Source organism: Mastacembelus armatus, chromosome 3, assembly GCF_900324485.2.
Source record: "Mastacembelus armatus chromosome 3, fMasArm1.2, whole genome shotgun sequence".
NCBI classification, from domain to species: domain Eukaryota; kingdom Metazoa; phylum Chordata; class Actinopteri; order Synbranchiformes; family Mastacembelidae; genus Mastacembelus; species Mastacembelus armatus.
In genome coordinates, this window is record NC_046635.1 from 3,823,800 (window position 1) to 3,849,357 (window position 25,558).

At 39.4% G+C, this 25,558-nt stretch overlaps 2 protein-coding genes across 6 annotated transcripts in view; one reads left to right on the forward strand and one right to left on the reverse strand.

The window, feature by feature from the left end:
• coro2ba (coronin, actin binding protein, 2Ba) overlaps positions 1–9,056 on the forward strand; it is a 34,701-nt gene extending 25,645 nt beyond the window's left edge. For all 4 annotated transcript variants that reach the window (XM_026319836.1, XM_026319837.1, XM_026319835.2 and 1 more), the window contains 10 exons: positions 1,779–1,895; positions 2,681–2,830; positions 3,219–3,383; positions 4,399–4,515; positions 4,689–4,793; positions 5,440–5,536; positions 5,861–5,973; positions 6,388–6,478; positions 7,166–7,305; positions 7,570–9,056. In XM_026319836.1, coding sequence (XP_026175621.1) covers positions 1,779–1,895; positions 2,681–2,830; positions 3,219–3,383; positions 4,399–4,515; positions 4,689–4,793; positions 5,440–5,536; positions 5,861–5,973; positions 6,388–6,478; positions 7,166–7,305; positions 7,570–7,704 — 1,230 coding nt within the window. In that variant the 3' untranslated portion in view covers positions 7,705–9,056. The remainder of the gene's footprint in view (positions 1–1,778; positions 1,896–2,680; positions 2,831–3,218; positions 3,384–4,398; positions 4,516–4,688; positions 4,794–5,439; positions 5,537–5,860; positions 5,974–6,387; positions 6,479–7,165; positions 7,306–7,569) is intronic.
• Positions 9,057–9,820: 764 nt separating this feature from the next.
• anp32a (acidic (leucine-rich) nuclear phosphoprotein 32 family, member A) lies at positions 9,821–14,917 on the reverse strand. Of its 2 annotated transcripts, none has more exons than XM_026319841.2 (7): positions 14,744–14,917; positions 12,459–12,608; positions 12,248–12,370; positions 11,954–12,152; positions 11,734–11,849; positions 11,594–11,648; positions 9,821–11,057 (listed from the first exon to the last, which is right to left on the reverse strand). In XM_026319841.2, exons 1-7 carry the CDS (start codon positions 14,795–14,797, stop codon positions 10,993–10,995), a joined length of 762 nt encoding a protein of 253 aa, XP_026175626.1. In that variant the 5' UTR covers positions 14,798–14,917; the 3' UTR covers positions 9,821–10,992. The 2 variants fall into 2 exon arrangements, with proteins under 2 accessions (XP_026175626.1, XP_026175624.1); XM_026319839.2 differs by having other exon boundaries at positions 9,821–11,060.
• Positions 14,918–25,558: the final 10,641 nt, after the last annotated feature.

Consider the following 25,558-nt stretch of genomic DNA (forward strand, 5'->3'; position numbering starts at 1 on the left):
ATATTTCTTTGCACGTAATTAGATCCACCTAAATTAGGAGTCCCTCAGATCCCAGGTTATTAATGTTTTGAGGCCATGTTAAAACCTCCCAGTCACAGCACCATTTATAGACAAAGTTAGATATGTATATTGTGTATCTAGTATTGATCTGCCATGAGATGAGAGAGCTTTCTTTCTTATGCACATACATGTGTGTACATATGAATATTTAAGATTCAATATTAGTTTTGCAAGAACCCAGTAAGGTACAAATATACAGGGTTTTACAGGAGAGTGATGTAAAAGAGCATTTATAATGATAATGTTCATCCATGTCCTCTTTTAGAATTCCATAATATCTCATTGTTGTAACCTATTATGTGCCTGAATGAGTTATAATTATGAACTATCCTGTCTTGCTTAGTCTCATTGTCTCCTTTTGTTCTTGACTCTTATATTGACTGAAATTATGTCCATTGCCAAGAGTTTTGCATTTGATTTATTTTGGTTTTGGTGCGTGTCCCTTATCTTGTTAGCAAAGCCTTCAGTATCTGTGAAATTTAAACATCTTTCTGTGGGTGAGCTTCCTGCTTGCTATGTTTTATTTATACTTTACAGTGATTTTCACAAATACACTTTGATCTATCTTTTTTTATATACATATTTATATATACTGTCTTATGTACTTTGCTGAGATTATATTATTATCTATTGTGGTTCAGATTTTGAAACCCGGTGTGTGTCATCTTAGTGCTTACTAGTTATCTGTCAGTGCAAGTGACCATTCATATATATGAAAAGAATTATTTTAAGGCCCAGCTTTTACTGAGGCTGTATGATTGTATGTGACCATTTTTGTCTCCTACTGTTTGAAAATGAAATGTAGCATGTTCAGTTTTACAAGGAGGCAGTTTCATGTGCTGCACTCACTAAACAAGTTATTATTCAAAGTAGGTTTTGTCTGGAATGAATCTTCAGGGTTCAGCGAGGATATAGCATGCAAACACACACACACACACACACACACACACACACACACACACACACACACACACACAGGATTTCACTCAGATGTGACCCGATGCTCCTGACCAAATCTCTGAGGAAATAAAAAAGAGGTCAGTGGACTGAAGTGACATCAAACATTCACAACATCATGATCGACATTAAGAGGTTTCTGTCGGCTGTTGTTATGAGCCAGTGCCCCTCTGTGGACTCTCTGAGTTATTGCAAAAACAATAAAGTGCCTCTGAACTCCCTGTATAATAACCAGGTCTGTTTGGTATGTTGAAGATTTATTCAGCTTTTGTTATATCCATCTTTCATGTTCACATTAATAAAATTTAGAATAGTTCCAACAAAAGTCGCTGAAAGGATGAATATAGGCAAATCCATAAGTAAACATCCATCCATCCATCCAGCCATTATCTACACTCGCTTATTCCTGTTTAGGGTCACGGAGATCTGCTGGACATTTTTATCTTGTAATTGGGCAATTTTATAAATTGGGTATAATCCCTTACTTATGTAATACACAGTATAGTAATATATGCTCCGATATTTATTTATTTCTCCTACACTCTGGCATAAGATAAGATAAGATAATTCTTTATTGATCCCACAGTGGGCAAATTCAATTGTTAGCACAGCTACAGGACAACAGTAAGGTGCAAAGAATGAAAAATAAAAAGTGTGCAAAATGTGTGCAGAGATTAAACATTTTACAAATTTACAAATATTTAGAAATAAGAATGCTATACATAATATGTCTAAAATAAATCATTTAATCCTTGTTTCAGTCTGGGCGTCTGGACTCTCATTATCCAAAAGTGTGCGGCCATCAAGGAAATGTACTGGATATCAAGTGGAATCCCTTCTTTGAAAACATCATAGCATCCTGCTCCGAGGACACCTCAGTAAGTGCCATCACTCTCTGGATGATTTCAGAGGATAACGCTATGACCCCATGTCCTTGAAGATGTGAAAAATACACTATCCCTATGAAATTATGAGTTTCTCAGATGCTGAGGGCAGGAAAACCAAGGTAAACATGTATTTCATTAAGGCCAGAGGATCACTGAGTCAGAGAGTTTGTACTGGAAACAAGACTTGTGATTAGATTTTGGCTGGCAGCTGCTCTGACCCCAGTTGTTGCTGCAGGCCAGTGGTCTGAAAATGTTATGTAAAAATGAGCAAGAGACAAATCTGTGAGTTCCTCAGGAACTGACCACATAAATGACATTAGACACTACATCAAATTTCAATCACTGTTATTGTTAATTTTATGTGTTACATAACCTCTATGAAAAAACCCTGGTAAGCCTTTTCTTTTATGTACCTGTATCTGTTACATTACTCTACTGAGCACCATAAACCTACCGTACTGTACCGCCACTAGCTCTCTGTGCTGTATAGTACTTTCACTTGCTGAAGGATAATCTCTGCTGGTCTGTAGCCATCACCGTAATCCAGTAGTAATCCCAATGGGCTGCGTTTGTAGCATGTGCTAGTTTTGAGCAGAGCATCTCTACATGTGTTGTAATGATTGTGGTTTACAGTTCAGAGTAAAGACTTCATTTCTGAAGACTGAATTCATGTAATTCACGTGTTAACCTGTTCTAGGTATGGCTGTGTTTGCGTGCTTTATGAAAAGAGCCTGTGTATTCATTTTATCTTCTGTGTGTGTTTGTGAACGTGCAAGGTGCGAGTATGGGAGATCCCAGAGGGCGGGCTGAGGCGCCACATGACAGAGGCGGTGCTGGAGCTGTATGGTCACAGCAGACGGGTGGGTCTGATCGAGTGGCACCCTACCAGCAGTGGCATCCTCTTCAGTGCTGGCTATGACTATAAGGTACCACATCAGTGACACAACAAGTTTAGACTCAGCACAGAGCAGCAGTGTTTTACTGTAAGATGCAATAATGTTGGTTATAGGAATTATTTTTTAAAGGCTAAATGATTAATAGATTTACCAAAACACTAAGAGATAGCTTTACCTTACTGATAATAAACACTGATAATAGTTCTAATAATTTGCTGCAGCAGTGTGGACCTATATTTCCAAAGGACAAAGACTCCATCCCTTATTTCACTGTGGAAATCAGTAGAAACTACGGTCTAATGTCAGTAGAAGCGTACAAGTCAAATTCAACCCCACGCTCACAACATAATCACACCACTGATTCAAGCACCATAGCCTTTAACAGCTCCAGCCAAACAATCCTTCCTGCCTCTGTCAGATCCTCATCTGGAACCTGGAAATCGGAGACCCGGTGAAAATGATCGACTGTCACACTGACGTCATCCTCAGTATGTCCTTCAACACCGACGGCAGCCTGCTGGCCACCAGCTGCAAAGATAAGAAGCTGCGTGTCATTGAGCCGCGCTCTGGGAGAGTCCTTCAGGTTAGAGGGAGGGGACTGATAGTTTTACTGGAGAAACAACTGTTTTTGCTTTATGTTGAAAATTATTTTTACTGTGTGACATGAGTTTCTGAGGAAATCACTGATTATTTGGCCATATTTACATTATTGAATTAGAATAAATTGAATACGTTTTACTTAAGCTGAGCCTCTTGTTTACCACAGAATTTAAACTGGTAGTGTCCATGCTATATATTACTAGTAGGTAAGTAGACTATATGTCTAGTACTATGTGTACACTAAATCTATGTACTTTTGGACTGCTTGCATTGTAATATAGCGATATTTTAGACAATAATTTCATCCCAACATTCTTGTTTATTGAACAGCCTTTTCTGTTTTAACAAATGATGTCCCACTAATAAACATAGGACTCATGGGCAAATAATGTTTTTTTAATTTGATCAGAATGGCCAGATCTTAAATCTTAAAACATCAGTGCTCAAACTCACTCATGCATATATGACTACGTGGGAGCAAAACCTACAGGTTCTTTCATATTGTTGTAATCCCTCCCAGAAGAATGGAGGCCAAAGGACAATAGTAGTAATTTTAGAGTATCCATATACAGTAAATATAATGTGGCCATATTGGAAGTCGAGAGAAAACGCAAGAGATAAATTGTAATTCAGTTTATTTTCCACAGTAATTCTTTTTGTGTTTTAAGGATACTCAGAAGCTTTAAAGATACTCACTTAAAACAAAAAAGTGGTCTGCACCATTTCTCAATCTCTAAAAGTCTGAGCAGTTAAAAGAAAAAAGGAACAAATCATGGAATCATGGTTTAATCCAGCTCAAACCTTACTTTGTCCCAGTAATTTGTGAGGGGCTCCCTGGTATAGACGTTTATTCCTGCAGTGGGTCCACAGTGTGAAAACAAACCTGAAGACTCCTGGTCTGTATGCAACTGCAATGGTTCATCATTTGATTTTCCTTTATTCTAGCCAGTGTATGCACCATTAAAACCCCACTCTGTCTTTGTGTGCGGTTCCACCAGCAAGCCAATTGTAAGAACCATCGTGTAAACCGAGTGGTGTTCCTGGGCAACATGAAGCGGCTGCTCACGACGGGGGTTTCTCGCTGGAACACTCGGCAGATCGCTCTCTGGGATCAGGTTAGAAAACACCGCCATATGGCTCCTTCTTATAATGCCAGAGTGGGTGGAGCAAGTGTGTGTTTAACTCCCTCTGTGTGTGTGTGTGTGTGTGTGTGTGTGTGTGTGTGTGTGTGTGTGTGTGTGTGCGTGTGTGTGCGTGTGTGTGTGTGTGTGTGTGTCACTCTTCCCAGGAGGATTTGTCCATGCCAACTGTGGAGGAGGATATAGACGGTCTCTCAGGACTGTTGTTTCCCTTCTATGATGCTGACACACACATGTTGTACCTGGCAGGGAAGGTTAGTGCTGCCACTTACTGTGTCACAATGAGGACTTTATTTTCTACTGCATCAGTATTTCTCAGATTTACTGCTGAATACTACATGTAAAACATTTTTAAAATCTGTGATTCACATTTGTACTGAATTTTTCCTCATTATTTCCTTACATTTCTACTTTAAAAAGAGATACAAACAAAATATGATACAAACGATACCAAATCTTCATGTTATTTATCAGTCATATGATGGTTGAAAACTGGTGACAGGTGCATTTGCCCTTCTCATATATGACAGAGGGAAGCTCAGTAGAAAATTACTCTGGCAACGAATTGAACAAATTATAAACTCACAAGTCAGTGATGCTTGTTTTTAAGTGGTAAGATGTTTTATTGCTTTATTCATAACAAGGTTCTTTAAGCATAGGGTTTTACACTGACACTTACAGGACAGTTTCATATTTTAAAAGTTACTGAAATTATCTAACACTCTGGGTAACATATTTAAAAAAGCAACCTCTCAGACAGCACAGTTTTGTTTTGGGAATCTGAGGACAAGTACAGCTGAGGTATATTCTGACCATTAAAATCTCTGATGCAAAAATATAATCTTATATGCGACACTACATGGGCAGTAATGTTATAGACACATTCTGGTGCCTTGGCAGGGGGACGGGAACATCCGTTACTTCGAGATTACCACAGAGAAGCCGTACATCCAATACTTAATGGAGTTCCGGTCCCCAGCCCCACAGAAAGGACTAGGTAAGTAGTTGATCAGTAATATATGAGCTCTCCTACTGAGAGCAGGGGAGTGATCCTAACTAATTCAGTCTGTCTATAGAGGTGGGAGGAGAAAATGAATCACAGTGAAAATGTGCTCGGCTCACTACTGCTTGATGCATGACCAAAAGGATGCAATTCACAAAATGGATTGAAATATTCCCTCATTGAAGTGGCTCCACTAACTTGTTCAGTGCAGTCATGTAATGGCAGGTTGATATTTTTTCTTGCTGTGATGATTAAATTCTGCCAAAGTATTTTATGTTCTCAACACGTGTCATTCCATGCTTCTGTTCCTGTGTGCAGGTGTGATGCCAAAGCATGGGCTGGACGTCGCAGCCTGTGAGGTCTATCGCTTCTACAAACTTGTCACCCTGAAGGGTTTGATTGAGCCCATTTCCATGATTGTGCCAAGGAGGGTGAGTGGGAATAAAGTAGTAATTATTAAATAGTTTTCCAACATGTTACATTTATCAAGTACATAACGAGTTAAAGTCCTTGTTTCTTTCACTTTAATGAACATCTCAAATATACATGTAATAAGGGAAAGATCGGAGCATGCATGGACAAAGTTAATTAATATGAATAAAATGATGATAAGTGTGATCATTTTTCTTTTATTGGTTTGACTTGAGGACGATTGTGTTGGTGGTTGGTAACAATAAAACCAAGTAATGAAATAATCACAGAGGGGCTGGTATGGATGAGTATATATGTATAAGTTTATGCTTTGAGACACCATAATAAGATGTTTTACCAATGTTTTAGATAATCATTCAGTCCAAATCTAATCAATAAAGCATGAATTGTATGTGGTGTTTCCTGGTTTACAGTCAGACACATACCAGGAGGACATTTACCCCATGACAGCAGGAACACAACCTGCACTCTCTGCCAGCGAATGGCTGAGCGGCATCGATAGAGGTAACAACACTTAGACTGGTTGATGCTGCTCCTTTGGTGGCCTTTAACAGAACACTGTTTGTGCCAAACATATAATATCAAACCCGCATCACTGTGGATGTGACTGAATAACATGCTTTTCAGCAAGAACGATGTGATATGCACAAGTGACTTCTTAGGCATGACAGATAATTCAAAACAAAGCTGCCATACCAGAGGGTGATGAAAAACAGGCACCTTTGATCAGTGTGTCTGTATTTTCATCTTCCTTGTCAACTCTTCACGTGCAGCTTGTGTTGTCACCCACTTGGTTTAATCAGCACCATATAAGTTGAACCTGCTGTGATCTGCATTCCATGGGGTCCTTTAGATTTTCCATTAGATAATAAACCACAAGACCACAAACACAAGTAAAATTGAAAAATACTAATAAAGAAAGAAGATGAAGTATAAATAAAATAACACTTAAATACAACATCAAATAATATTTCTTCTCTTGTGTTTCATTATTGTAAAAGCATTTAAGGACAATCACTATAGATTCTAGTAGAGTAGTTTGTAGATTACCAAAATATTTCCACATGTCCAAAAAGCTGTTGCATTTATATGAGTTGAAGACCATAACAATGTAATAATAGTCCCTGTAATGAGCCGTGAAGGACAGTCCTCATTGTGCTTACGAGTGTTTTTGCTCCTTTGTCCAAACAGACCCAGTCTTGATGTCCCTGAAGGACGGCTACCACCGGCCAAACCAGTTAGTGTTCAAGGCCCCAGTGAAGGAAAAGAAGACTATGGTAGTAAACGGCATTGACCTGCTGGAGAACGTACCTCCCAGGACAGAGAACGAGGTGTGAAGATCTAATGCTTTGAATAAATCTCATGATGTTCTATTCTGCTGATGTTTTATGATAAAAGTACCAAGTAAAAGAAATGAATCAGTCCAGTGGACCCAGTCATTTGTGAGCTTTCTCTAGTAAATACAAAATGTTGTTTCCTTCACGTTCTGCAAACGTAACATTTCATTTTTCAGCTCTTTCCTCCTAGCTGTTCACTCTTATGTGAATCTATATTTCTTATGTTTTCTTGCACATTTTTCATCCTGCTTTTCGTAGCTCTTGCGGATGTTCTTCAGGCAACAGGATGAGCTGCGGCGGCTGAAGGAGGAGCTGACCACCAAGGATGTGCGAATACGCCAACTGGAGCTGGAGCTCAACAACCTGAAGAACGTTAGCCCAAACAACGTCTGACCTCTTAGCCTCCTGGACTGGCAAAGCTGCTTCCTTTGCTTCCAATTTTGACCTCCACCAAGCTTCTGAGCCCCCCCCACCCTGCTTTTTTGATATATCACATTATCATAACTTCATTCCTGCTGCCCCACGTAGTGCACACACTATAATGTGATAATTGGTGGATAATGTCTGAACTGGTGCAGGAACTGGAATGTTGTAATAACGACAAATCTGATAATAATAATTGAGGCAAGGCAGTGTTCATGGATCGCCACATTAAATCGATGATCAACCTAGTCAATTTTACTATTATCTGTTTTTACAAATTCATTTTTTTTGGTCTAGCACATTCTCAAGTGTTTTGGTCAGTTATTTGCATATTTTCATCCAGACCACCTAGGTGTTCGTCTCACTACGCTTACCCTGTCATCCATCACCATGTTAAAAAGCACTTACACTCAGCATCCCATGCTGACCAAACCACCTCTGAATTCTAACTTTTTTGTTGAGGCAAAATTGGAGGTTATAAAGACTGTCTCTATATTTCCTTTTTCTTCCCCAAGGCCTTAGAACCTGCTGCACACACAGTTTGCAGCGAGCTCCAACATCCTCTGAAAAATGGTGGACATAAAGTAGTGAAAGACAAGAAGAGCTTTTGCAAACGTGGACCATGTTTTTCACAGAGCTGCTTCTCCCATTACCCACAAATGTTGGCTGTAAATTTACTTCACTGAAACGAGTGCAGTCCTTTGCCAAGTAGTGGACTGTTCAGTCACTTTAAGTATGTTTATTCTTTATTTAAATGGTGGGAAAGCAGCAGGGGACACATGGATCCAGAGGTGGTGGACTTGAGTAACTACTCAAATGATGCTTTGCAGGCTGGTTTTGGTATTTAGGGCTAATTTTGAGGTTGGGCAGTAATGTATATTCACTTCTATTTATTTATCATGTTTTACCTGTTTAGCTAATAACATCTTTTTGATATTAACATTTGTTAATCCCATTCTTTTTGTATTGTGTGGCTGTGCAAGTACTGATTGTGATGCTAATGGTGCAAGATTTGTGTGAAACTGTACCTTAAATGGTATCAGTTTGTAACCCCAGATAAAGAATGAAAATGTATTCTTGCCTATTCCTAACTGCACAGAAAACTGTAATAATAACCATCATATTTCATTTAAACTAAGTATATTACTGAGATGTGTTTACTTGTAGGTGTATGATTTTGCTGTTGAGACTCAAGGCCCTCTCCTTCTCCATCTCTAATTGTACTATCAACATATTTAGGCTGAATTGCTGTTCACGTGCCTGTTTTACCATCAAACTGTTTTTCTCCTACAGTCTGAAACTTAAGAGAAGTGACTACAGGATTTAAATGTGATTGGCTGTTTTATTCAGTGAGATTATCAACAAAGATTCTGCTCTTGGTGCGTTGCACAAAGCAAAAACACAAATCTCCTGCACACATAGCAAGAGGGGAATTTGTACTCTGAGTAAGTAAAAAGCAAGTTGAGGACTGGAGGTCATAAGTTTTCTTCTACACCATACTTTATAGCTTCATAAAATCCAATACGAACCCTTTACATGTAGACATGAACCACTGATGCATTCATGATCAGAAAATGTTTCTTGCAGGAAAAATGAAAAGGCTACAGTGAAAGTAGACACAGGGGAAATGAGCTGCAGGTAAAGACAGGTGAAGCTGCATTTGGAGCTAGACCCCACAACATGTCAGGGGCTCTTGTAGGTTTACTCTGAGAGGACTATAATCAACCAATTAACTGTTCGTTTTTGGGTATGCTGGATACCAAGGTACAAAGGCTTTCGTGCTTTTGCATTGACAAACTGTGTGATTTAAACATGGAAGCTTTATACATTGAAGTACCTTCATATATTTGTAAACACCAGCTTGTATTTTCTTAGTTTGATTTTTGGGTTATACTGTAAACCTGTATCTCATGTGGAATTAACTGCGTCACATCTCATTAGAGTGCAAAAAGTATCCTGGGTTGGTTTCCCATATGGAGACAACATTTAAGACATCAAAACCAGGTGACCTGAAACTGGAATCATCTATACACATGACATTTTGGCTTCACTGTATTGTCATTCAAGGAACACAGACTTCAACACATATATAAAAGGGATTTATTGAAGTGAATAGGAGGGAAAAGGAAACAGAATTTGGTTGATGACAGTGAGTTTAGGATAAAGTGGAAATCACTGAGGTAGGCCAATTTGACCATTGTGTGTACTGGTGAAAACAAAGTCCTGTTTTCCAGACTTTACACTTTGAAACAATAAATCTTCAATGCACATAAGTTGGGGTTGTAACCTCCGTTTATATCAGGAACATCTCTACACTACCACCACAATTTCAAACATTGCCATGTGTGTGTCACAGAAAAGAACATGGAAAAGCAATAATGAGTTCTGATGTTGAACTTTTCTCTTTATGGAAAGATTATGCATACAAAGTTATCTTCAAATTCAAGAAATTTCACACTGCGTATTTTAGATAAAGCAGCATACATATTTAATATCATATTACAATTCATAGCTTCACCTCAGTTGTCTGCTCAATGTCTGCCGTCATCAAAGACAATACAAAAAAATAGATTTGGTCATTATTTACAAGAACACGTAATTTCCGAACTATCAAAGCTGAGGAGGAGGAGCAGCTTTGACAAGGGCAGACATTTTTCTGCTAGGATTTAAAAATATGCCCTGCGAGGCTCACACTGTGCATGTGCAGACAGAAGTTTCACACCCGGACAGCAGAGTATTGGCATACTTGTGACACTACAAATACATAACTTACATTAAAAATAAGGTACAATGCAAAAAAAAAAAAAAAAAAAAAAAAAAGGTTAAGACAGGAGAGGACAGCCATACATGAAATCCAGTAGTTGACCTTATAATGTATTAGACATGCACTCTTTTTTGTTTCATTTTGTTTTTTCTTTTGTAGGGGGGTGGGTCTTAAAATACATGTCATCAGGAACTGGTCTTACATAAACAGAAAACAACAACTTTGCTTAAAAAGGTTTATCTTTGCTATTGTTTGATATTACAAAACTGGTGTCCACAAAGCAGTTAAAAGTGGACTATAAAGACTCAAACACGGGAGCATCAAAGGTACATAAATTTAACTTATTTCTCCAGACAACCCCATCTACCTGACTGGCCAATAACAAAAACCACTCCTACTGCAATATGAAACTGCGGGAAAATACATGGGGTTGTTGGGAGGTGACTGGGAGATACAGGTTCAAAACAGTTCACAACTTAGAATCAGGAAGACTCTCAATCGTCTTCATCGTCCTCCCCTTCTTCATCCGCTTCCCTTTTTCTCTTCTGACCTCGCCCTTCTTCTAGAGAATAAGAGTCAAACAATCAAGAACACACTAAATCAATCAAAAGGTTCATGTTTCTCAGGTTTTTGCATCATGACAAAAGCAATGCTGGATCAAACTGTTTGCAATTTCTGCCTCTCACAAACGCGTGGACATCACTTTGTGATGGACAATAAAGAGTTTCTGAAGCAGCTGAGTCACAACTTTAAATGATGTAGTCATCGTAAGCAGGTTAAGAGTTTGCGGTGTGTTCATCCTCAATAGAGACAAAATTAAGGAATCTCAAAACAAAGCAACTGAAATAGCTGTAATTTTGAATGGACACTGCCACAATGCACCTCACAAAGGAACTGGAGGAGCCTGTATTGTCTCGTGACTGGTGCTCTCATTCAAAAGCATCAGTTTGGTATCACGTCATATCGTCAGTAGATTATCTGGTATCTTAGCTTATTAAACACGTTTATTTCCATTTTATCATGTACACCTGTTTACTATAGAGTATAGACTATATGTACAACTTCTAAGTTAAAGCCAGCTGCTATTTTACTCACCTTCGTCATCCTCATCATCAACCTCTCTGTCATTCACATCTTCCTCCTCTTCCTCCTTTTTTAAGAAGACAAAGGGCAAATTTACATCAGACTGATTTTTAATAATTACAGAAGGCAGGTGTCATTTGGTCTCATCCCACCTCTCCACTCAGGTCCTCCTCTTCCTCTTCTTCATTCTCCTCTTCCTCCTCCTCTCCCTCTTCCTCCTCATCATCTCCTGGTGCTGCATCTTCATCATACTCCTCCTCGTCTACATCTGGGTGAAATCGGTTGATGGTTCATTGTCAGCCAGAATGTTTCCAAAACAACATGAGCGATGTTTTATATGATGTATGTGAAGCACTGTAGCCTCAAACTCACCATCTTCATCTTCCTCGTCATCATCCAAGCCTTCTGCGTAAACCTCCACGTCAGAATCCGGCGCCTCTTTGTCGTCTTTGTCGTACCCGTCCAGGTACGTGAGCTGCGGTAGTAGCTTGAACACGTTGTCTCTGTATTCGTTGAGGTTTGTCACTTCACAGTTAAACAGATCTAGACTTTTTAGGGTCCCCAATTCTTTCTGTCAAAGGGAAAATGCAGTTTGATCAGTAAATCAGCCACTTGCTCTATACGGTACAGTGTGTGCTCCTCCCGGCGTTTCAGGGCCTCACTTACCAACGGCTCTATTGTGCTGAGGTCTTTAATCTTGTTGCCGCTGAGGTTGAGATGTGTGAGGTTGGGGCACTTCTCTGCCAGAACTTCTAACCCTCCTGAGATCCTGTTATCGCTGAGTTCAAGCTGTTGATCAATGAAACAATCAAAACATGCAAAACCTCTAAAAGGTCTAACATCACAGACTAGATTGGTGTAGAAAACACACGCCCACCTTTTTGAGTTTATTTAGCTTCGGCAAGTGGGCAACTGTCGTCAGTCCAACGTTGATTGTGCTTAGAAACTCCAGCTCCTCAAATTCGTCTGTTAGTCCCTCGATCTTTCCTTCATTTGAGCGACAGTTGTCTAGAACAAGTTCTTTGACCTACGGAGCAAACAAGCCAAACAAACTCTGGTCAGCATTTCTCATATTGGAGAATTCACATGAAAACAAACATGAGTAAAAACTGTAACATTTAGTTTAAGCTACTTTAAAGTTAGTTTTTAATAAAAGATGTTTGTTTAGTGACACACTTAAGAGTTTTGACGACCTCCAGGTCTAATTCCTGCTGAAGCTAAATGGGACTTAGTTTAACTTATTTTAAAAAGTGTGTGCAAGATTAATGAATTATATCTGAATTATATCTGGCACACTCAACTAATTGTGAAGGAAGCTGCTGCTCATTCATGTATTTATTCATTCATTTATTAAAACAAAGCACAAACAACAATTTTTTCATGAACTTATATTTCATCATTGATACACAGCAATGTAATGATTCACTAGAATCTGAAGCTCTGGAGCTGAAATGGTTAGTTAATCAATTAAAATTTTTAATTGGCAACTGGTGCAAACTTATAACAAATCTGTCAATAATGAAATGATATGGGACCAAGAGATACGGAGTCAATCTGGGGCCCCATGGCAGCTGCCTGTTTAATAATCCAGCCTGGACTGTAATCCACTGTGGGGTTACAGAGGGAGGGTACCCGAACCTTTGTACACACCATAATTACTGTTTGTGTCAAAAAAAAAAAAAAAACTATGTTTAATGTCTGATGGATTTTTTTTTACATCATATATCAACAACATGTGTCATTTGTCCGAGGGTTCCCTAACTTTTGCGTCTAACTGCATGTAGTGCAGTATATGTGCGCTGGCGCATTGATATTTAAATAGTGTGATACGCGGCCACAGGTGCGCTGATATCGGATATTTCACCGCGGCCTTGAACGTGACTCAGCCAAGCAGCTCCGAGCAGCGGGACCATAAAAACGCTGCACATGTTCCAACGCCGAGGGCACCGTGACGCACTGGCTCTCCTCTCTTTACGTAAATATCTCACTCGGCTACTTTTTCAGTAAGAAGCAGATATAGTGCGGCGGTGTGTCGCTGTTTATGTGCGGGGCACACGGTTTGGTGTGTGGATGGATCTGAGCGGCGCAGATGCACACGAGTCAGAACAAGTCGGAGCCAAACAGACCTACGAGTCGTGCACAGGGTCATTTGTGAGTAGGAGGGGCAGCTAAACACGGTTAGATCGCTGCCAGGCAAACCGTTCATTGTTGCTGCCGCTAAACAGTTGCACATTGGATCGATGGCGTGTAAAGACGTCCGATAACACGAAGCTACGATGGCTCGATGGTGGTTAGTGTCGAGTGAACGGGACGGCAGCCTACATGGATTTCGGATCGTCTTTGTTTCTCGGTAAAATGGCGGCTTGTCCTAGATCTGGGAAACTAGAGCAACAACGAGACTCGGCTGTTTGTTTTCGTTGTGGCTGGATCTCCCGGCTCGAAAACGATAAATAGCTGCGATAAAGCGGCTGAACGAGCACACAGTTGTTCGCGACGACGCGGACGTGTTTGTGTCTCAGCTCTCCGAGTGTTTTGTCCGTGCCAACACCGCTTTCTCTCGGCCATCTGTGCGCACCGGGGCTCCGGCTGCGGGCTGCAGGCTCTCCGGTGCTACTGTCGGATGTTTACACACGTCCTGCAGAAATAAACGAGCTCGGCTGGTGCGTTTGAGTCACTGTAGGTCTAGGACGCTATTGTGAGTCGATCACTCGAGGCTATGATCTTTATGCATCATTGACAATTTCATGACTTTGAGTATCCGCATCCTTAACGCGCCAAGCGCACGGAATAAAATGCATGTCCACCCGCAGCAGACAGATGAGTGCAGAACAATAACACGGGCTTTAAACGAGAAGGGGCGCGTTCGTAGATCAAAAGTTGCAAATATGGCTTCTCACACCGCTTTGCCTTGTGTAGAAAGAGCCGTGCTGCATTCTCAAACTGCACATCGAAAACGTGAGCCGAGAGCCGCACAAAAGTTGAAGCAGCGGAGCCGCAGCACCTGGCAACTCTAAACGCGATGGCAGAGCAACAATGTGGCCCGACGGCTCCAGCATCTTTTAACTTGGAAGAAACTTTGTATCCCCACGCCAAGACATCACACGAAAGGTTCTCCATTAGCTGAGTGTCAAAGATTACCAGCGACATGTGAGGCCAACTTACGTCTGACGGAGTGCGGTTCCGCAACTCTAGATGAATTCTTTTCTTCATGTCCATCCTTGATCTGCGCGCCCGCGATATGATACACACTTTTAATAATTACTGCAAATGCAACTACCACCTCCAGAATAGACTGCTGCTGTTCATTCAAACTTGATCCGCTCGGTGGGCGGGAGCGCGGAGCGGGATTGTCGTCACCGCCGACCAATGGCAGCAGGGAGATAAAGAGGGAACGGATTTACAGACACGCAGGCCAATGAGGCGCGCTTTAGGAAACTGGGTGGGGTTTTGTTGTCGAAGTTTGGTTGTTAGCTGAAGTTTACAGGGATAATGCGATACTTTAATGTGTCATACCAATGGAGAGGGCTGACACGTGTGTTTCTGTGCGTAATTGTCACAAGTAAACCTCGACCTTACGTCTTTAAACCTGCAGTGCTGGGCTCTGAATTTCATTTAATACTGTTCAGTTACACAGCAACATGAACAGAATTTGCCCCAGTACACACAAGAGGAACAACAACACACAAAAAGAAGGAAAACAAAACAGAAATCTCAGATTCAGTCCCACATGAAGAGAAAATCAACAGTATAAACAGCATTAAACACAAACTACATACAACACAATCAGACTTTGTGATCAAAACTGGCACATGCAGAGCTACTGTTTCTGTGAAACGGAAATTCACTGCGTCTGACACCACAGAATGAGACCAAAATCAATATTCTAGGTATCTAGTTGTTATGGCCCATATAAAAGATGACTGTAGGTTTCATTTACTACCTCACAGCTTCACACTGGGCCACCCTGACTTACCCCAAATCAAGAACTATACATCTACTCCAGTGCAGTGTGAGAGTGTAGACTTCATATACAGATAGTACAAATATATGACATACAAATTGCACATGTCTGTGTGATTGGACGCAGTATCATCCATCTGGGCAGGCAGATTCCCACTCATAAAGTGATAAGGATTCATCTCTCCAGTGTTGGTGAGTCAGGGCTTAGTCCGGAGCTATAAGGATCTTGTCCACAAGGGGGAAGCAAAGACACCGGTCAACAGCCAATGCTCATCAGGATCAGTTTTATTGGCCATGTTTGTGCACACAAACAAGGATTTTGATTCTGGCTGTCTAAGCTCTGGCTATGTACAAGAATTCAAATAAAAACCTTTTTGATAAAAGAAGATATGAGGATCAAAATAAGGAAAACAAAAGAAAAAATCTATATCTTATATATATATAATTCATAATTTATGAACTAGTCCAGTCAGAGTGCAGGGATTTAACTATAGTTGAAGTATAGCTTTGCAGAGGCTCTTGAGAGAAACTGGTCTAATGAAGCGACAGGGTCTGTGGAAGTAAATGAAAACAACATTTAAAAACTATATGAGCCCTAAATGTAGCATTTGTCTGCCAAATAGAAATGACAAAGGTTTAAAAGAGGATTGTCCCTCTCTGGTGTCTCATTCATGGCCTTGTGCACCTCTTATTAGTGTGATAAATGATGTGCGTGTTCACGATAAGATGTGTGGAACTGTCAGTCGACCTTTCTCCTCTCTGTTTCACACAGTAGCTCATACTGCACATCAGGATGAATTGATTATCATTCAGTTTACTTTGATTTAAGACAACAGAAAGCAGCACAGCTATTTTTTTACTGGAGAGGCTGGAACTAGCAGATGTAAAAACTATATATATATATATATATATATATATATATATAGTTGCACCTATCTTCTAATTGCTACAGCTCTGCTACACATTAACTCCCTGCTTTACTTCATTAGTGTCAAACAAAGTGCATTATAAGAGCAGAACACATGCATCAGAGTTAATGAGCCTAGTCTTAACTAAGGGGAACAGCAGCTGTTTCATTTTTCAGTTTATTATTAATTTAGTATAAAGCGCTGATGGATAATGAATGCAACTCAGATAGCTAGAAAAAACGACTGTCTGCTTCACCAATACTCTGTTAATCTATTAAGATCGACTGAGCTCTGATCTACTTTTTAAAACGCAGACTGAGGTAGTGACTTGATACTCATTTAACCCAGTTTAGCTTTTACGTAAAGTTACTTAATATTATTTAATTTTTCCACACAGTGTTGTTTGAGTTGGCTTTTTGTTGTATGTTTACACCCATATTAGAAATATATATGATACATATTTTCACAAAATCAGCCTCAGGTGTTTTTGTAAATGTTGAAATCTTTACTGTTATTTCAAATTTGTCTTTATGAGATGAAACAGTTTGGTAGCGCAGCATGAGCTTGTACTGAGCAGCCCACTAGTTGATCACAGGGGTTGAAGAGAAGAAAATATAGGAACTTCTCCACCAGAGGGCGACTCAGACCTTTTCCACTGTGAGATCTAATTTTGGAAAACTCTCCTTTTGAAACTCATTGAGCTCTACTGTACAAAGCTTCAAAATATTGGTGTTGTAAATACAACATGAGTCATAAAGTACAGGTGCATTAGATATTCTCTATCCCGAACCAGTGTTCGTGGAAAATATAGGAAATGTTGGACAATATTTTCACAACATGAAAAGCAAGACCTTGACAGCTAGGTGAAGTCATTGGTGGCCTTCATGTTGACTCTCTTTTATAGTTAGTTCTTGACACACACTGACAGAGTATTTCTCCGTACTGCATCCACAATGTGTGCAGGTTAAGCTTTTAGATCAGTCAGCCTAAATCATCTCTGTCATTCTGCCATATTCTGCAGACTAAAAACTTTATTCTGAGAGAGCAAATATACAGTGTGGTAACTCCTACAACCAGCAACAGAGTGCATTTGAATAATCCAGCAAGCATCTAGCAGGCTGCGTCAGGTTTATCACCCTGACTTAGTATGACAGTCCAGAATTACCCCTTTTATTCACAGTCAATTTGGGTGATCAGTGATTTTAAATCACTTAATCATATTTTGAAAAAAATTATAGAATGTAATGTGATTTGATTTGATAAATATCATTTGCAAATGTACAAGTATTCTGTATATTTAACAGGTATTTTTCAATTTTTCAAAGTACTTAGGATAGAAAAATAACATTTTGCAATTACCAATGTTTTTGCTAAATCCACCTATGAAAAGTTCCAGGGACACAACAGTGACTGTATGTCCATCACTGCTGAGGAAGAGGTGCATCTCACAAGAGCAGGCCCCTGACATGGGATTCACCCCCCAGCACCCATCCCACCCACCTTGCACCCACCTCTAGTTTCAGCGTGAAAGACTTTAACTAATTAACGTTTCCTGAGTACTGAAAAAATACAAGTACTTCTCCAACCATTTCACTCCTGGACACATAACAAATCCATGTGCATCTGATGACTTGTTTGTAACAACAGCTGGTTAACAGCTGCGTAACCACTACCACTGCTGCTGTATGTTAGAAATCGTATCTGTTAAATAACATTTTGAATGATTTCATAAGCCTCAAGCAGAAAAGAAAAATATGGCTCATCTACTTTCAAATAACACTGACTGTATTTAATTCATAAGCTGTTGCTGCTGGAGAACAAAGAAAAATGCCTGTACGTCCAATCTGCAGACTCCATTCATCCATTAGCTATACCGCTTATCCTTTAGGGTCTCTGGGGAACTGGAGCCTGTCCCAGCTGACTCTGAGTGAAAGGCAGGTACACCCAGGTCACTGGTCTATCACAGGGCTGACAGAGAAACACAAACTAATCACATTCACATTAGCTCCTATGGGCAATTTAGAGTCCCCAGTTAATCTAACCTGTATGTCTTCACTGACTATGGGAGAAAAACAAATATAGAAAATCCACAGTCATCCAGTATATATATATAACAGCAGCCTGTAAACATCTGGGGACTCAGGAAACCAGCTGTTGGAGTTTTGGGAAAGAAATGTCCCATTTTTGACTGATTTAGGATTCTAACTCTTCAACAGTTCTGGGTCTTCTTTGTTGTACTTTTTGTTTCAAGATGGGCCAAATATTTTCAGGTCAGGCCAGTTCAGCACCTGGACTCTTCTACTATGAAGCCATGCTGTTGTCATAGATGCAGCATGAGGTTTAGCATTGACCTGCTGAAATATGCAAGGCCCTCCTTGAAAAAGATATTGTCTGGATGGAAGCATACTTATGAACTTTTACTTGAGCTTTGGTTCAAAAAAGACAGCAGTGTTTCTGGATCACGTTCATAAATGGCTTCTTCTTTGCATGATTGAGCTTTAACTTGCATTTTTGGATGGCACAGCAAAATGTATTCACAGACAGTGATTTTTGGAAGTATTCCTGAGCCCATGCAGTGATGTCCATCACTATTTTTATTTGCAGTGGCGTCTGAGTGCCCAAAGGTCACGGACAACCAGCATTGTGTTTCAGCCTTGTTCCTAGCACACAGAGATTTCCCTAGATTCTCTGAAACTTTTGGTGATTTTATGTGCTATAGGTGATGATATATTTAAAGTCAGTTTTATGTTGAGGAACATTATTCTGACATTGTTTGACAAGACGCAGCTTTTCACAGATTGGTGAACTTCTGCCCATCTTTACTTCTGAGAGACTCTGACTCAAGATGCTCTTTTTATACCCAAACTGTTACTGACTATAATGGTACATTTTCTCAGTTTAAACATTTGATATGTTCTATTATAAATAAAATGTGGGTTTATGAAATTTGCTGATCAGTGCAATCTGTTTTAATGTAGATTTTACACAGTGTCCCAACGTTTTTGTATTTGGGGTTGTAAATGTAATAAAGGCAACAAGTGTAAATGTAACTGTGCATGTCATAGATGAAATCAGAGATGATCAAAAGAAAACAGTCATTTGTTCAAGATGTGCAGTTTCCACAAGTTTTGTATTGTGAAATAGTTTATGTACCACAAGAGGGTGATACAGTATTTGTTAAGAACAGCACTGACAGGCTATGCGGAGCAGTTCTTGAAAACAATGGCGTAAGGTAATATCTACTGTTGGTTTGTTTAACACTGTGGATTAAAAGAGCCAAGTGCAATGAGAGTGTGTTAAAATATTCAGTTTTAATTTTATTTTACTGGTAAGAGCAGTTTACCATCTTCAGTTATGTTTTGATAATAGCAAAATACTTTCATTAAAATGCAGCTTTTAATCAGGTGGAGATAAAATAAACACACGTTGTCATTTGATGACAGGGAGGAACCGTGGCTGCAGAAATAATCAAACTCTGCCACTTCACTTTTCTCCACATGGCAGCACTTTATGCCTGTGGTAACCCCCAAATTAAAAACTCTCACACAGCAGGTTTTGTATTAAATCCTTCTCAACATGTTACTTCGTACTCAGGTCTAATTAACTCTCCCACAAGTAGATTGCCTGTCAATTTAAAAGACAACTTGAACAGACTTTATCAAAGTGATGGTTTTACTCTGTTGGAGTTTGGAACAATTTGACAGCTTTCCTGGGCAGCAACCAGATTTCCAGATAGAGAAATCAGGCAGGTGTGCGTCTATATAGTGAAAAGACAAAAGAGCAGCTGTACTGACTAGACATCATGTTACAGGCTTATATGGTAATTCAGAACAATACAATTTCTTGTAAGTTAATAAATGAAAAAGATTTACACTGGTGGTGGTTTGTAGGTACGTGTTGTATAAAAAGTAGATTTTCAGAGAACAGAATTCTTAAATCTTCTGTAAAAATTGAATGTGCACACTAATACAGCTCGTATTTTTCAGAGCTCTTGGTTTAGTCTGGTGTATTCTACTTATTACTCATTGGCATAAAAGTCAACAATGGGAAAATGTTAATAGATTTATACAGATAATCTGCACAAGGCATGTGTTTAAATATGGTACTAGTAGTACCAGTTATTGCACCTGACCAGTCTATGCCATTACAATGTATTATGTATTTTACATTTTCAGTATAATTATTGTGTTTTGAAACATTTGATATGAGTAGTTGTTTATTTTACTGTAGGTTTATCTACAAGGTGAAGATTTAAAATTGGGTCCAGTTTAACAGCTAATTACAACACAGTAAACAAAGTAATTAGGTTCATCTGTGAAATTGTTACTGTCAATCAGAGCAATTATGGGCTGAACAGCATCATACGTAATCAGGATGAATGTTATTGAAATGCAACCACGAACAACATTCCTCTAATCAAACAAGGCCATTAATTAATGTGACATTAAAGGGTCAACATCCTGAATGTCAGTTATTTAGCAATGATACTGAGTTTCACAGTGATTTCAACCTCTTCCCCCACCTCAGGAGAGTGCAGTATATATGCAAAGTTGAGCCATGTTGCTTATGCACAGGAAGGAAGGAAGAATGTGAGAGCTCATTTTGTAAAGAGCAGTACCATTGATATGTAAATAGTAAGAAGCTTTAATCACTCTGCAAATAAAGCGTTAATTTAACACGGGGGGTCGCGTCAGTGTTGCAGTGTTAGGCAGGTAGTTTTTTTTGTTTGTTTTAGTCTTTACTGTAATGTTAGCTCAAGAATCACTTTGAGTATCCATTTTATGTAGCGCCTTGTGGATTTGAGTTGAATATTTCAATAGGTTTCTATGAAATATGTTACATGCAGGCTGAGTGGTTAGCACTGTTGCCTCACAGCAAGAAGGTCGTGGGTTCGCATCCCGGCCTTTCTGTGTGGAGTTTGCATGTTCTCCCTGTGCTTGCGTGGGTTTACTCCGGGTACTCCGGTTTCCTCCCACAGTCCAAAAACATGCATGTCAGGTTGATTGGTGACTCTAAAATTGCCCGTAGGAGTGAGTGTGAGTGTGTGAGGTTGTCTGTCTTTGTGTGTCTATATGTGGCCCTGCGACAGACTGGTGACCTGTCTAGGGTGTACCCCTGCCTTCCACCCGAGAGAGAGCTGGGATAGGCTCCAGCGGATCCCCGTGACCCTGAACAGGAAAAGCGGGTATAGAAGATGGATGGATGGATGGATGTTACATGCATTCATTCACACACATTTGTTTAATATTTGGTTTACTAAAAAAATAAAATTGTCATGATAATCTCAGCTATACTTTGTGTTTAGCATGCTAGCACACTATGTTAAGCTTGTTTACCCGGCAAACTTTATACAGCATTAAACAGTACCTGTGATTTAGCATCGTGATCATGTCAGCATGCTGATACGAGCCTTTAGTTCAAAGCACATCTGTGCCTTTGAGTACAGCCTCACAGAGCTGCTGCAGGGCTCTTGAATCTCTCCTTTCTTGTTATTCTTACATTTGTCACTTGATATGTTATATAACAGGATTTGCCTTTAACATGTGTGATCTTTGGATAATTATTTTATCCACTTTCAATATGAAACTAGTTCAATTTACAGCATATTTTACAGTTGTGCTCTTACTGTACATCAAGCAGAAATCAGCATTTCACAATAACAGCCAAGTGTCTGCTGGAGCTTGGTGACCACTGGGTCGTTCCTGTTGACCTTGCTAATATGTGTGACCACTACAGTTGTAGTTGCTGAAGTGTGTAAAGTGATTTTGGTGTCAGCTCACAGTGAGGTGAAATCACTCTTTCTTTTTTCAAGTTAGATGAATTAGATCCTCTTTCAAAGAGCCAGAATTGTTCACGTTTAGCTATTGCGGTGCTTTTGTGTGGAAGGTTGTGCAGGGCCTTTAACGATATAAAAATATTTTACCTTTTATCTATAAAAGAATTTCCTGCTTGTACCTCCTGCAAAATTAATCTGCTCTGCATGTGTGTGTACAATGGGAGATGGAACAAAATGAGCACTCAAGACCAACCGCGTCAGTAGGCATTTATTATTCATGTTAATTGATTCTGGCAGTTTGGAGACAGTACCTTGAAATGCAACACCCATCCAGGACAGGAAGGCGATAAACACACACTAATCTCCTCCAGCATGCATACTGAACAGGCTGTTTGGTGCTCACGTGACTCTTTCTTCTCACATCAACCTGAAACTGTGAGGAACTGTGTGAACCCGCTTTTATTCTTGATGCTGCAGTGTGATTTGTATTGTTTGAGCACCAGGGTGTATGCACTAGCCTGTGTGGGATGTTGTTCATATTAAAAGAATGCAATTAACAACGCAATTAAAATGGAATAGGAGCCTTTTTGTCAATTTTGTTATTCAGTCTTTCACATATCAATCTATCTATACTTATTTTTTACAAATCTCATGGACACTGGTCCAGTCTTTGTACGTTGCTCTAAGCTAAATTTCTACAGCCCAACAGTTTCCACAACAGTGTATATGATGCCCACTTGATTTGACGCAGAATAAAAGGAAATGCAGATTGTTCTTATGGGACACAGAATAACAGTGAATGGTTTTGTGTCTCTCACTCACTTGTGTGTGTGTGTGTGTGTGTTTGGGTCAAAATTGTGAGTCCATTGATGTAGTCACAGCGTCTAAGCCAACATGAGGACATGTGAGATGTGCACATTCATTTGGTAGAAGTGAAATGGGAAATAAAAAAGGTCACATGCATCTTGATGTAGATGGCAATGCACTCAGTATCGTGCTGCAATTAAAATTTAATGAGGCCTCTCTATTCTGCTCAACTAGTGCAGTCGGACGTTACTGTGCAGACTCTTCACAGCCTCTCCCTTTTGTGCTCACAGCTTCCAGTCACCTACCAGCTTTTTCCCACAGCAATTTCAAAACAAACCACATGAAAAAATAATATTCAGGCTTCTTTAAAAAGAAAAAGATCTTGAACGCTGCAGATTGAGCTTGTGTTTCATAAGATGTAGGAAGAGATTTATTTAAATTATCAATGTGAGATCTAGTTCACATAACCAGGGCAGACTTTAGAGCTGCTTTTCTGTGGCTTAGTGCAGCTTCCTTACCCATGAAAAAAACATGTTCTCCTCCACATCTACCAAATAGTCTCAGCCCTTATCTTTCTATTGTTTGCTTTTGTTCACAGTGTACAGTGTTGTTGTACACTTATAATTATGCAGACAGACAGAACACATGAGAATAATATGTAACATTTCCGCTTCATTACTAAATCCATCTAGCTCTCTCTCACACACACACATTTATACAGAACATCCCTGCCTGAGACTAATCATATTTCAACATGGTCAATGATGCATAATTACATATTTGCCCTGTGCTAATCTCAGCTGTATCCTCATATTAATTATGAGATGGGAGAGCATTTGACACAGATCTGATCATCTGAAGGGCTCCATTACAACATTTGAGGCTTATTTTTTTCTAAAGTAAGTGGTTCTTGCTGCATGGATCTGTGGATGGCTTCATCAGACTGTTGAAGACACATTCATTCAGGGTCCCAGGAGGATGACTGCTGCTTTTGTAACCCCTCGCTCCTCATTTACTGCTACCAGTCATCTATTAATCTGACTGGCGTTAAAATACTCAGAAATATTAATGGTTTTCTAACACTGAGGTTGATGTTTGTGTTATTGAGTGAAATGTCTCAATAACCAGTGGCTGGCCTGTCATTAGATTTGGCACATTTGGTCAGTTATGTTCCCCTGTGGATGTACTGCAATAACTTTCTTTCCAGCACCATAACCAGGTCAAAATTGTAATTGATCCATTAGTGTTGGTTTATGAGCCAGTAACCATAAAACTAATTACACTCCCATCAGCCTCAGCTGTGCTTAGGGGGAATTAGCAAATGTAAGCTTGCTAAAATACTAAACTTAGATTGCAAACATTGCAAGATTGTAAACATTTTATTTGGCAAACAGCAGTAACATATTTTTGTTCGACAACTTCTAGTGCCTGTAGTAATTATGATGTTAGCAAAGAGATAAGTAAGTTCACAGAGTGCAAGTTGTAGGTAGAAGGGGTGGATGGATGGATGTAAAAACACAGGTACAGGAGACAAGTGTTTGATACTCATGTGAACTCCTTTTATTATCTATGGCCACTCTACAACCTTTCTACTGAGTAGTTTTTATGCTTAAATAAAAGGTTTCTCATTGTTTCCATGATGACAAAGGTCTAGTTGGAGGATATGGATGGTACAGGATTAATAAAGCATCGAAGGGTTAATGACCTAATTAGTTAATTTAAAATATGTAAAGATATAGCTGAAGACAAAAACCTCTGGGTCAGGTCAGGGACGTTGGTCAAAATAAAAGAGGGCAGGAAGGAAAACAGGATCCATTTAAGTGGATCCAGTATAGTATTGTTTACAAGTCTCTGTCTTCCACTTTAATGGCCTTCACTAACATCTTTTTTAAAGTTCTGCAAAAGCAGCAGTCTATTGACATTCATCAAGGAAAACACTTGTTCCTCTCAGAGAGAAGCATCATGTCCTCCGCTGCCTGAGACAAATATATTCTGTCTCAGCTTAGCTACTCTAAAAAAATCACTGCAGTGAGAGAGGACCTGCTGAGATAAATTCACTTGTAATGTTTCTGAAATCAAAAACTTTTGTAATTTGGATGACTTCTCCCTGCGTTAATGTTTTTAAAGCCCAGGCTTGATTTGCATAATTTCCATTATACCACAAGAAGGGGTCTGAGCTTCGTAAAGCTACTCTCCCCTTGTAGAAAAATAGTTTGCCTGCTTAATTTTTTGAGGGGAAAAATCATGTTGATCAAAATTGAGTCAAAAGGTTGTCTTTTCTTTATTGTTTTGTGATTTCATTTTCCTCTCAAACTCCTTCACAGGGAGATTTTACAGTGAATGTGTCTATTTAGCAAGCACAGCTTTACTATTTAAAAAAATGATTTCATGGCTCTCCAAGGTAATTTTTCTGTGTCAATCACAATGTTCTGTGTCTGTATAGCTGTTACATCGGCAGAACGATTTGATAACACAGTACAGGTGTAGTTTCCTAATCTCTTGGGTTGCATTTTGACTCCTCCTTAT